A 13,646-nucleotide genomic window follows, 5' to 3' on the forward strand; every position below is an offset into this window, starting at 1 on the left:
CCCATTTCTGGTCTAATGAAATGAGTCCCTCTCATGTTAAAGAACAGCATTCCCCCAAGTAATCTTTCTTCAGCACCAAGTATGTATAAATATAAAGTTTATTTAGCATAGTGTTTAGAAAAATAAGTTCACATCATTTCAGAAAACAAATAAAACACTTAAATTGTCCAGGCATAACCCCCATTACAGTACAACATACACACTTAAGATCTCTTTGGTTGGATAATTAAGCACAGAAATGTTCTGGGACATGCTGTGTGCTGTCACCTAACAGTGCAGTAGAGGCTCTGTTCCCCACCCCATGTCATACATTCTGTATAGTTTCTCTTCATGTAAGGCACAGTAAAACCATGTTGAGTATACAACTGATTGCCTCTGAATATACAGTACATGCAACAAAATGATACATTTTTTTTTGGGAAACCCTGAAAGTCAAAAGAGTCACATGCGATATAATTTGGATTAATAAAACATATGGTGGTAATATCTAATTAAATTGAAAATATCTTGATTAGACACAGAATAACAATTAGGTTCTATCATCCAAGTTTTAGGAAGACTTTCAAATGGCTCTGGTAAAACATAATTACTTTCCCCACAGACTTCCTGAATGATTTTTATGAGATGATCTGTCAAAAACACTTTGGAGAATGAAGGACTTGAGTTTATGCACTAATGTACACATTGAGGATGCAGCCGGGCAGCCTGTCACACATGCCCAATAATTCCAGCTTTAACATGCAGAATAACAACGGTACATACAGTTAGGGTCAATGTGCAATTCAACTATGGATTAAAAGAAAAACCCTATGGCTACAACATCTACTTGCCTTTCACAACACAAGAAAGGCACCAGAACACGTAGTAAGTCTTCACTATAAATCTACATGAGATATTTATGCAGTACAACACAGGTGCTTTTGTTTGGGGGAGGGGTAGTTGAACCTCCTTTGAATGCCAGACCATCCTGTCAACTAGATGTAGCTAAGAGCAGAGTGGCGATTCTGGCTATCGAGTGCATAGATAGGCTGGCACCAGAAAACCCCACAGCCAGCAGCAGGGGTTGGGCTTAAAGGAAGTTATTTATCTCTAATCTGATTCCTCTTCAGAGTCACTAGAGGCTCCTTTGCAGTATCTTCAAGCATTGGTTTCTGTAAGATGGATATTCTGCCACATGAACTCCAAGGGCTCTGAGGCTGGCCCTTGGTGTGGGGGAAAAGAAGTCATTTGCAGTTCTGTGCCAGGAGATCACCCGGTTTACCATATCCCACCCACACATACTTGGGCTGCATATCAACCGGCCCTTATTCTCCAGACACAGCAGAAAAGAATAGGAAGGTCTTGATGAGCACAGATTCCTACCTGAAGGACTGTACCTGGGGTGTTTATAGGGCTAGAAGTTCATTGTGTTGGACTAAGAATACATTTCCTAGGTAAGTACTTAGTTTTGTGCTATCTTTTCTTTCTCATAGGGAGAAAAAGAGGAAGAACTCGGAATACAAGAGATACTTTTGTCAGATATATGGAAGTTTTTCAACACACACACACCCACCCACCCACACACACACACCTTATATAACGTTTTGACTGTTCCACTTCCCTTACCAGACAGGTCTTTTAAAATAATGACCCCTTGATATTTGCAGCAATCTTGTGAAAAATATCATTTTAAAGTGTAAACTATCCTACAAGACCATGAAGCTAATCACATTAATATGATCAGTACATAACTGGGAGGGAGATGGGGGCAGCCAGGCTGTGTGAGAAGTATCAGAGTGGAGAACCACACTGAAGCAATCGGCTTTGTGAGGACAAAAGAAGAGCTCCCCAAACAAACAAACAACCTCTGGCCCAGATTGCCTATATCGGCATTTGAGGGACATTCACTAATTTCACAAAAATGGGATTTAGGACCTTTATCAAAATGATGGGAGCAGAATTCTTCATAGGGCTTTTTATCTTGACTAAAAGTTCCCTTTGTAGTAACAGCAAGTGCTAAATCCTCAGTGACCCTTATTGGACAGGCTCCGCTGAAGAGCATGTTAGTGAGAAAGTAAGCAGTCCCTTCTACCATCTTAGAAAAAGCAAGGTGTGGTCCTATCTTTATGCTTATCAACTGAAAAGTCGCCTTAGCGAGATCGCCTTCTTATTTTCTGAAATCAGAGATGCACAGGACTAATAGCATGAAGGCATTGCACTGCTATGCTGTGGATGCAGTGTCCTGCTAAAACTTTTAAGCACAGCTCACAACGTGATATTATATAAAAAAATTTCTACAGAAGCCCAGAGGATTTGCTTGATTAAATATAACAGGCAATAGCCATGTGTTACAGCATACCAACCAATTCCAAACACTGGGGATGAGGCTCCAATTGGACAGGTTTTGATTAGTACAATTTACATATTTTTGTTTACTTTAAAATGGTTGTTTTCAAGTTGGGTAGTGGTGGCCCATGCCTTGAATCCTAGCACTTGGGCAGAGGCAGGTGTGTCTCTGTAAGTTCAAGGCCAGCCTGGTTTACAAAGTGAGTTCCAGGACAGCCGGTGACAGTTTCTCTGTTAAACTGAGAAACCCTATCTCAAAAAAATAAAAACCAAAACAGAACAAAAAAGGTTGTTTTTGTAGCCTGAAGAATTGCTGTTTCATGGTCTTCTTTAATTCTGTACTTTCATTGTAATGAAAAGCATCAACAATATCTGTCTATCCACTTGCATGACAAACCTTACACACGATATTTAGTGAAACGAAAGTCCTGCATAAAGGGGTTCTGTGGTAAACCTAACCCTGTTTGACGGTACAAAAGAACCATCAACACTTCTGTTGACTCTTCTGTACCTTACCAGTAATAAAAAGGCCACAAGGTAAAAAGGCACATAGGATTCTATATAAAACATATTTAAATGAATCAAAGTTGCTAAGGTAAGAAGGATATGAGGAGAAGTAGCAAAGTTCCAGTATTGGGGGTTAACAGTTCCTGTTTCAGTGTTAACATTAACCTTAATAGACTCTTGGTAAAAATTACAAAAAAGGAAAGAAAGAAGAAGAAGAAGAAGAAGAAGAAGAAGAAGAAGAAGAAGAAGAAGAAGAAGAAGAAGAAGAAGAAAAAACCCCAAAAATCCAAAAAACCAAACCCAAAAAAAAAAAAAAAAAAAAAAAAAACCCAAACCTTGGTTGGAAACAAAGATGTCCTATTCCTGCTCAAACAATAAATATAAATTAAACAGTAAGAAGACATTTTTCTTTTCAGTTCACAGAGCCTGAAGAAAGACATACACGGTATAAATAAAAACTCACTGTACCTACTCAGATCTTGCTTAGAGACCTGTATTTACATTCGTACCCAAGTTGTGTCAGAGTTTAGTGGCATTTCAAACTTTCTCTGCTACATTTGACTATTAGCAATCACATTTGGAAACACGTAGAGACTTAAAACCATGCTTTTCCCCAAAATGCTGAAAACAATAAATGTGTGTATGCACACACAAACACACACACACACACACACACACACACACACATAAGCCACATAATTTGAAAAAAAAAATACCCTTATGATAGTCTACAGTACCATTGTTTCTGAACCATCTCAATGCCCATGGAGTAAAAGTAAACAAACAAACAAGCAAGCAAACAAAACCCAACTGCATTGCTTCCGACAGCCTGGAGCTACTATTTAACTTTTCTAAGTTAGGTGTATACGTTTTAAATTTGAAATACTGTCACAGTCCATCTCGCCCTTAGAGTTACACTAAATGACAGAGGATGGTTTGAGGCATTCACTTGTTGCCTTGTCCCCATCTGTTTCAAAGCGAGCAGGATGTGACCGGAAAGGCTTCAGCAATGCAATTCCACACCTGTATATTTAACTATGTTCTTCATGCAGCTCAACCCAAATGCACTTGCTTGCAGAAGTACAGTGTTTTCCTCTAAATGAGTAGAAGCTCTCCAAATTCGGGGCTTCACAAAGACAAGGATTTGCTCCTGTTAAAGCAGGGAAGGGGTGTATGTGTGGAGTGAAGTGGGCTTATATTATAAGTCTTGCATATCTTCATCCAACTGGACAGTCTGGAGCTTGGCTAACTCCTTTTTGTCCGTTTCCAGGTCTTCACAGCCGGGTTCAACCATGCCGTCCAGGACGTACTTGGATTTCGAGTCCAACATCATTAAGTTGTTTGTTGCTTTGTTCTCCGAATTTTGTAAGAAATTCTCTTTTAGGTTAGCTACGGACTGCAGAACCAAGCGCTGCTCTCGGACAAACTCCTGGTGGGCTGCTGGCGACGCGTGACTCACCTGCTCTTCGGCGGTGGGAACTATCTCACCCAGGGCAGCCTGGGTCAGAGGGCCGGACAACAGGTCTTGACCAGGAATGAGGGAACAGTTCTGGAGGGTTGCATAGTTAGTGTTGCTGACAGATGTCACAGTGCATTTGCCTGCCACAGGTGCAGACACTGGCTGGCTCTCGGCAAGGTCAGGGTTTAGCTCAGCGGGATTTAGTAGTGTAGGGGGGGTCAGGGAAAAACCGTGGGCGGCGGACACGTTAACCAAGGAAGAGGTCAGTGGATGGAGGCCGCTCCCAGAGAGGTTTTCCGAAGACAGGTTTGCATTTACTTGTGCATTGTGATTGACAGGCATCAACTGAGAAAAGACCAGGCCTCTTTCTAAGCCTTCCTGTTTCACAGCTCCTACAGTCTGGCCTGAATTAGGAACCGTGTATACCACGGCACTGGGAGTAAGAGGGCTCAGGAAAAGTTTACCATGCTGGACTGTGGCCGGCTCGCTTGTAAATGTGCTTCCATCCGAAGTGCTTGGGGTTACTGAAAGATTACCTAGGGGGGAAAAGTGCCAATTAGCGTTGATGAACATGATACAGAAAGAAAAACAAACAGTCATCCTTTTAGCACACATGATTTTCCCTCAGGTATAGTATGTATAGAGAGGTGACAAATATGTAAACTGCAGAGTCCCAAGCTCAGGACTCAGGCAGACTAGCTTTCTCGGTATTTTGTATTTCTTTTCCAGTACTGGGGACTGAACTCAGAGCTTTCTACTTGCTGGATAAAGAGTCTGCCACTGAGTTACATTTTTAATTCTATTTGTTGACCTCTCACATCACTGTAAACACAATGAAAACACTGACAGGCTTAGGAAGTACAGGCCTGGGAGAGAGTTCAGTGGTAAATCAACTTGCATGGGCAGACCTTGGGTTCAAGCCTCAGCATCACCAAAAATTAAAGCAAACAAATAAACAAAAAAAGACAGAAAGACTGATTTTGAGGCCAATCTACCCAGTAAGACCTCATCTCAAAGGACAAAAAAAAAAAAAAAAAAAAGCAGAGAGAAAATCTTGCCCAAGCTCTGCTATCTGCTGAGTTTCTGGCTCTTTATCAGACTTACCATCTCTTAATCAGTTGCTAGTGGTCACTAACTAACTCTAGCAGTTAGAATAAGAGAACACAAATGTAAAACAAAATACTTCCATTGGGACTGCTCAGGTACTGACATAAAATGGAAATGGTCGAAAATACCAAATGAGTTTCTCTGGAACTTAGCAGTTAATGACAGCAGCCTGTACAGACAAGTCTCAGACTTCCACTGAACTACCAATAAAGCAGTCTCCAGTCAACAAACCCCTCCAGACTCTTTGTTTTTTTTTCCTTCTCCCTCATTTGTTGTGCTAGCTCTAAATTTTCAGAGTTGTAGAGATGGGAGAAGAGGATGGAAACCCTGGAGTGCTCTTTTTAAAATACAGAGGAACAAAGGGACTAGAATTAACGCCTGTGTCAAAGGGGTACGTCTTTTGAGGCCCCCACTCTAATGGTCTGTGGAGACTAGAAGAAAACACATAGGCAGAAAATAGACATTTAAATGAGAAACTGGGACAGTGAAGTTCCTGGAATCTCCATCAAATAAAACCCTTTTTGAATCTTTACAAGGGAAAGGGAAATGATAGCAGTCAGATGACTCGGGTCCCCAAATATTACTAGAGAGAGAAAGTTGAATTTAGGGAGATTTCTGGGGGAGAATTAATATGGGGTTCTTATCTGCCCTGCTCTTCAATTAGGGTCCAGTCTTTTACAAGTGCAAAGAATTAAGTGATTCACTCAATGTTGCCCTTTTTGAATTACTAGAGAAAGTGTGATGACCAAGTTCCCTATGTAAAGAAGTCCCCAGGGCCATCCTGTCCTCGGACATCTTTACACTATGTAAACAAAAGAATGTCTTTCCATGAGAAACAAAAGAGAAAACACGGTATTTGAACTCCTTTAAAAATGTTAACTATTAGTAGTTATCATGGAAAGACTGTTACAAAAAACCACTTCAGTATGTTTGGATTGTTCTTTAACTTAAATGGTTTTTTTGTTTCTGTTTTTTTTTCCCCCTACCATACATGTGAACAAACTGCCTCTATTTTAAACCTTTGGTTTTAAGTGTGTTTTAAAAATCTTGTAGGCTTCAAAACTGTAGGAGGAAAAAAAGCCACAATTAATCTTTGTTGATTTGTGTGTGTTGTGAAACTGCTTACTAGCAGACACAGCCATAAAATGAATATTTTTTGAGTCATAAGTAACAACATATGCAACATTTTCCCAACAGCTATCAAACACAAGTAAGATAATATACTCTGAACATGGAAAAACACTAACTTATATAAATGAAGGGGAAAACATATATTCCAAAGGGTGGCTTTTGATTTTTGTTTTGTTTTCTTTTTCAGTATTGGGAATTGAACCCAAGGCCTCAGACATAAAACATGGTTTTGTTGTTGTTGTTGTTTTAAACCAGGATCTATCTATCTATATAGCCCTGCCTGTTGTGGAACTCACTCTGTAGATCAGGCTGACCTCAAACATACAGAGAGCAGCTGGCCTCTTCCTCCCAGGGCTAGGATGAAAGACCTATACCACCATGCCTGGCTGGAACATGATTTTTAAGTATAGCTTCAACTAAGTTACAAATTAATCAGCCCAAAAACTGAACAAAAAGAACACAGGTGCAAAGTATAGTTTTACAATGATGTTAAAGAAGAAAAAACAAAACCCCAATCCTCTCTGATTACAACATGAATAAGTATATCAGCAGGCTGGTTTTCCTCATAACTTCCTTTAGAACTTTTTCCTGTGTCTAGGAAGAAAGGACTATGTTTCTGTACATTTTAAAGAACTTAGTGTAAGTTTGCTTTAACTTGGTTTGGTAAGTTTTTTTGGCCATGGACTCTCACTATGCAACCTGTTTTAGCTTGATGTAGCTCTGTGTAACTAGGGAGCTCAGGCAGGTCTTGAACCCCAATTTCTAGCTTCAGTCTTCCTACTGTTAGGATTATAGATAGGCATTTACCAACAAACTTATCTCAGCAAATTTAAAAATAAAGTCCAAAATTTCAAAGCACTTTACAGCAAACTATAATACACAACTACTACAAAGGAGTTGTCTACTGGAACCATCTGGTTAAACTTACACCAGAGAGTTAAAGGGTTGGGAACCCAGTCATTTGATCTTAGCTATTTTAATATCCCATTTAAAACTATTGGGGCTGGAGAGATGGTTCAGTGGTTAAGAGCACTGACTGCTCTTCCAGAGGTTCTGAGTTCAATTCCCATCAACTACATGGTGGCTCACAACCATCTGTAATGGGATCTGATGCCCTCTTCTGGTGTGTCTGAAGACAGCTACAGTGTACTCATATACAGAAAATGAATAAATAAATCTTTAAAAAAAAAAACCCAAAAAAACCTAACTATTGTTGGGCAGTAGTGGTTCATGACTTTAAATCCCAGCACTTGGAGGCAGAGTCAGGTGGATCTCTGAATTTGAGATCAGCCTGATCTACAGAATCAGGTCTAGGACAGCCCTGTCTTAAAAAACTGAAAGGAAAAAAAAAAAGTGGAAAACAATGAGCTCTCCACCTCCAGACAACCCTAGCTATTAAAGTGATAGCACTTCTCTTGATTACAGATACTAGCATTTTGCATTTCTCCTCTGCTAACATACATGTTCACACCATCTGTGCAACTTTGGTTGCAATCTCTCTAAAATCCTACAAACTGCCTGGAAATTTTCCTAAAGAGAAAATGAATGAGCGTCATAAATAATTTGGCTTTCTCTGGGGTGTTTGTCTTTTGTCCTAAATTGGAGTGTGACTTAGGTTAACTCTTATGTAATCTGAGCAATAAACAGCTGAAGAGTTTGGGACAGGACCATGGTGGCTTTTTTTTTTTCTCCAGAGAAACAAAGACACAGAATGAAATGTACAACTATTTTCCACCAATGCCTCTAATAGTTGAAGAAGACTGTAGCTACAGAAGCTTAAAAATGACTATATTGCAGGTAGACCTTTGGTCAAACTCTGGGCTTTCAGACTTACTTACAGGAGAGCTAATATGATCACCATCTCCCACGCTACGAGCTAGAGGCTGCTCAGCTTCCTGTGCCCAGTTCTAACTGTTCCTACTTCAACAAAGAGAAAAATGACAAGGGATACAGATTTGATTCACATTCCTGAGGAACTGATGTGCCAGCCTCAGGCTTACTTTCTTTCTCTAACAGACTGCTGTTAGGAAAGCCACAAATACACAATGACACAATTGTTTTCATAAATATAAACCCACACAGCTGAGAGCAATAGAAAAGCATGTATTCTAAATTTCTTTTGGGTCTTTTAGGTTTTAGTGTTAATTATGGGAAGAACATGATGCTAGCAAGAACAGACTCTGTCTTTTAGTTTATTCTTTTAAAACGTTTTTTGGTCAAATAAATAACTGCTTGACTAATTTTATGTTCTTACAATTTTATTAATTTTTAATTTTAAAATGTCAAGTACTGGGTTATTTTATACGTACTGATTGACTTACCATATTCCTATAATTGTAGAGTTGGCAAGGTCTGCTACAAACTGTACTTTTCCATTCTGTTTGGGGAAGATAAAATTCTGTTCCCCAGGATGTAAGAAAATCAGGCAAGCTGGATAGTATTTAGGTACTGGGAACCACAACAAAGCTATTCTGTAACTGTGTAAGTAAATGATGTATCTGGACAATAACATGAATCTATAGCTTTCACTAAACCTGTCATTTATAGCAACAAACCAAACACATGCTCTGGTGCATTATTGGTACCAAATGAGGCTTTTACCTTGTGAAGCTGCTACTGAGACAGGAGGCAGCTGCAGTGGAGAGAATCCAATGCTCCCATTAAGGAACTGGCCATTTGCTCCAGAATTAGGGATCTGGACAATGCCATACTGGTTAATTTGCACTGGTGTAGTAAAAGTCACTACAGAGCCACCATCCTGGGAGGCCACTGTTTGAATGCCTTCTCTTTTCACTTCAGTGCAGGGTATCAGCCCTGGGAATGACACAGGGGCACTAGGGCTGTAGGAGGTGGTGGCTGCTGAATTCACAGCAGAACTCTGGAGGACTTTGAATTCTTTCACATCCTGGGAGGTAGATCCCAGGATGTCTGTCATGGCTATGCCATTGCCCACGATGTTTGGAGACATTTTGGGTGGATTCAGTGACACTGTCTGTGTATTTCCCACATTCAGTCCATTAAGGATAACTCCATTGTGTCCCTGAATAAAAGAATTGCCATTAAGGAAGACAGGCGAAGTACTTGCAGGTACCAAGCTTCCATTCAACAAAACTCCAGACGAACTTAATGATATCTTAGCATTTCCAATTTGCTGCATATATACTGGCTCCATGTGGCTAGAAAGGCTGAGGTTGGTGACGCCATCAGATGCACCTGAAAGTGGGTGAGGAGACAAATCCTCATGTCCCTTGCTGGATTCATCTTCAGTGCTGGGGTTACCATCTGATTCACTGTTCAGGGGGAGGAGAAGACATTTTGAAGGTCAAGGGATTGACAATCGACATAGTTTGCAAAACATCCTTCAAACCCATTAAAGGTAATATTTAAGCAAAGCACAATAGAATTATCTGCTGGCCCTGTTGAAACTACGAGGTTTTAAATAAATTTTGCCCAGCCAGACAACGAGAAGATGCATTTGGATCCCTTAAAAAAATTCAGAGAAAGAGCAGAAGGATGAACAATGTAAAATTCCACTAAGAGCACTTTAATACTGTGTTTTTACTCTTACAGTCTTCATAGGCTACCCCAACTGTTAAAAGGACCACTACCTCTGCCACAGAAACAATTCATTAAATGTTACTGTGTCGTTCTGCTGTTCAGGAGAGCCATTTCAGATTCCTGTTATCTTGAAGGTAGATGGAATTGCCAAAGGAGCAGGGGGTGTGAGGCGTTCAGTTTTATTTGCCAGTTAGGTAACAAGAGACCATTTTCTCACCTGTTCCCAAACTTCTATTCCACCAGAGAGACAACTCTCACTCAATAAAGTGGTTTGCCCTTGTAGGAAAGACACTTGCAACTCTCAATAAGCAGTTGCCTTTGAATCCAAAGGAAGTCATAGGGGCCTATTATACACGCACCATCCAGTGCTCTGGTGAGGTGGGAGGGAAAAGGTGAGCATCACTCAGTGGCTTTGTAACTATCAGACTCCTCCCCTGAGTCTTCAGTCCTTCTATTCCAGGATCCTGGACATAAGGGAAATACCAAGTTCAGGTCAGGGAAGATGGTGGCAGTTTTCCCCGTTTGGTTTGAGTCTGGGCGGGGCAGGACAGAAGCAGTTTGGAAGCCTGGTTAGACTTGGTCCAACTGAGAATCCTACATCCCACTGTGGTCGGTTTCCTTTCAAGCGGAGGGGAGGGGATTACCCAGGCTTTGGGCTTTGGGGCCAGGAGCGCAGAAAGCGCTTTGATTTATGAGCTGAGGCAGAGCAGCCGTCGCCATTGGTAAGGGTGACTCACCAGGGGTGCGGGTGGGAGGTAGATCCGGAGAGGGGCCTATACTAGGCAACTGGGCTGAGGGTTGAGGGTGTGGAGTTAATGGTGAGGAGGATGAAGTCAGCAGAGCATGGATCAGGATGTGTGTGTGTGTGTGTGTGTGTGTAGATCCTGGGAACTGGGCCGGTTCCACAGCAAAGGCTACAGGACAGCTGGCCTGCATGTGCCACCGGGCTTCAAACCCAGTGCCTAGGGGATTCCTTCAGTACATCTGCAGAGCACTCCAGGGTAGGTGGGATCGCCTAACCAGTGCTTTTCTCTGGGTCGCCCCCTCTCTCAAGACTGAGGGAGGGTGTTCACAGGTCGCCGGGCATATTTTGTTTATGGTTACCGGCTGCAGTCTGCCTCTCTCCCTGCCTGGAGTGAGCTGTGGGCCTCCGGGCTCCACCCGGGCGGGCGCAGCGCAAAGCAGCGAGGGCGGGCTCTGGAATGCGCAGGGTGATCACCTTCACCTGGCCCGGGCTGGCTCGGTAGCTCCCGGGTTCCTTCCCAGGGCAGAACATTTGAGAGAGCTGCATTTAGATTCTCTTCTCTGCAATCCCCGCTCGGGATGGGGCCATCAACCTTCTGCTTACTTTACCCGTACAACAACAGCAGCAGCAGCAGTAACAACAACAACAACCACACACCTAAACACACACAGCCAAGGGTCTGACTCTAGCGGACACAAAAGAGGTAAAACAACAAACAAATAAACAACAACAACAACAAACCCCTGAAACAATAAAGTTCAAACCAGAAGGGATGTGTGTGTGTGTGTGTGTGTGTGTGTGTGTGTGTGTTTGGGGTGGGGGTGGCTGAAGGAGGACTGGGTGGATAGCTCCCCTACTTCTTTCCTGTTGCCCACCTTCTGCTAGCATGTCCCCTTTTCCCAACTGCCCAATCAGTAGGGGATCATGCCGTGTTAGGGGGTCCAAGAAACTGTCCTTTAGTCTTGCCACCTCTGAGGCACTGTAACCCGATCCGAAGTTGTTCAGAATCAGGTTTCAAAACACCGCAGAGACGGAGAAGCACCCACACCCCACGCTGCCCTAGCAGCGGTGGGAACGGCGGCGGGCAGGGTGAATGATTAACTCTGTCATATTAAAGCCTAGCCGTCCCCAGACCCCATCTGAGCCACTAGTCTCCATTAACGCTTCTTTTTCTTCCAGAGCGCCCCCGGTGACCTCCAGGGCAGGCCTGGGACTCAGTCGAACTCTGGGTACCCTGGAGCGTGTGCGCACTCCAGGCTCCCGGTGACCTGGAGGAGGCAGGGACCTCGGCCGGCGCCGGCAGCCCCTGAGGGCCCGGAGCCGCGGTGAGAGCAGCCTTGCCGGCGTGCACACACACTCCCTAAAAGAACCAAGGCGAGAGTGGCAACTTCAAAGGCAGCAGGATGGGGGTGGGAAGCCGGGCAGCAGTGACCAGCCGAGGTGGGGGCGGGGACTGGACCTAGGAGGGCGACCAGAAACTTCTGGGGGCAGGAGGGGGAGGGCTAGGAGGGAGGATCCCCCGCCCGTCGGTTGCCACTGTCGTCTCCCCCCACCTCCCCGTAGGGAAGCGAGGTGGGGGGCGGGGAGAGGTGGGCAGCCGGACCAGGCTGGTGGGGAAGGTAAGCGCCATGTTTTCGAGCGCTTGGAGGAAAAGAAAGCTGGGAAGGGGTGGGGGGGAGGAAGAGGAAGAAGGAGGAAAGTTGGCGCTCACCTTTTGGACTGGGTCTCGGAGGGGTTTCGGTCGCGCTGCCGCCGGTTCTTGAACCAGTTGCTGACCTGGGTGAGGGAGAGGCCGGTGATCTTGGCCAGGTGCCGCTTCTCGGCGGGCGAGGGGTAGCGATTCTGCTTGTAGAGCTCCTTGAGCGCGTTGCGCGACTTCTCCTTGAAACAATACACCGTCTCCTCGCCGTCCCAGATGGTGCGGGGCAAGGGGAATTTCCTGCGCAGCCGGTACTTGTCCACGGCGCCCAGCGGCCGGCCGCGCGCTCGCTCGGCCTCGGTGTAGCGCGCCTTGTACCAGAGCTGCTGCAGCAGCGGATGGTTGGCCGACTCGAAGCTGTGGCTCTCGAGGATGCTGTACAACTCAGGGTAGATGCCCTGGTGGAAGGCCACGAGCGCTCGCGCCTTCAGCAGGCTCTCGTTGCCACGTAGCAGGTCGCTCTGGGGCAGGGACCAAAGGAACCGGGCCAGGCGGTCCAGGTTGCCCCCCTGCTGCAACGCCTCGCACACGCAGGCGACATGGTCCGGCGAGAAGGCCAGCGGGGGCTGCGCGGCGGCTGCGTGCTGGTGCCTGCCCAGAAGTTCCGAGTGGAGTTGTACCTGATCTGCCGCTCCGGCCGCCGCTGCCCCTTCCTCCCGGCTTACCCTGGAGGCAGCCGCGGCGTCCCCCGGCTCCAGGGGGAAAGGAGCTGGAGCCGGGGGGCTCAGCCCAGCCGCCGCGCCCCCCGCCACTTCTCGGTGCGCCTCCTGTCCTTCCGAGGCGCTTTCCATCCCATTCTCCTGCTTGATGTCCGCCGCACTTGCAATCTGCCCGGTGGGGGAGGAAGAGGACATTTTTTGTTGTTTATTTTCCTCCCTCCCTCACTCCCTCGCACTCTTTTCCTCTTTCTTTCCCCCTCTCTTACTCCTCCTTCTTCGTCTCCCTCCCCCTCCCCCCTCCGGAAAGCCCACTCCCTCCCTCCCGGTTTCGGCTGGATCTGGCCGATCAGGTTTCCCCCAGGCCACGCAGTCACCATTAAGATAGCAGCTAGAGCAAAGTAGTGTAAACGGATAGCTGCTTTCTGCCGTTCCCCCAACGTGACTCCTCCGGTTGCT

The 13,646-nt window shown here is 44.9% G+C and overlaps 1 protein-coding gene across 1 annotated transcript; it reads right to left on the reverse strand.

Moving 5' to 3' along the window:
- Window positions 1-3,166: 3,166 nt before the first annotated feature.
- On the reverse strand, window positions 3,167-13,385 carry SIX4 (SIX homeobox 4; the record flags this gene model as incomplete). Its single annotated transcript, XM_080927254.1, has 3 exons — window positions 3,167-4,827; window positions 9,131-9,819; window positions 12,544-13,385. 3 exons carry the CDS (start codon window positions 13,383-13,385, stop codon window positions 4,031-4,033), a joined length of 2,328 nt encoding a protein of 775 aa, XP_080783380.1. The 3' UTR covers window positions 3,167-4,030.
- Window positions 13,386-13,646: the final 261 nt, after the last annotated feature.

Source organism: Micromys minutus (assembly GCF_963924665.1).
Source record: "Micromys minutus genome assembly, chromosome: 1".
NCBI classification, from domain to species: Eukaryota; Metazoa; Chordata; class Mammalia; order Rodentia; family Muridae; genus Micromys; species Micromys minutus.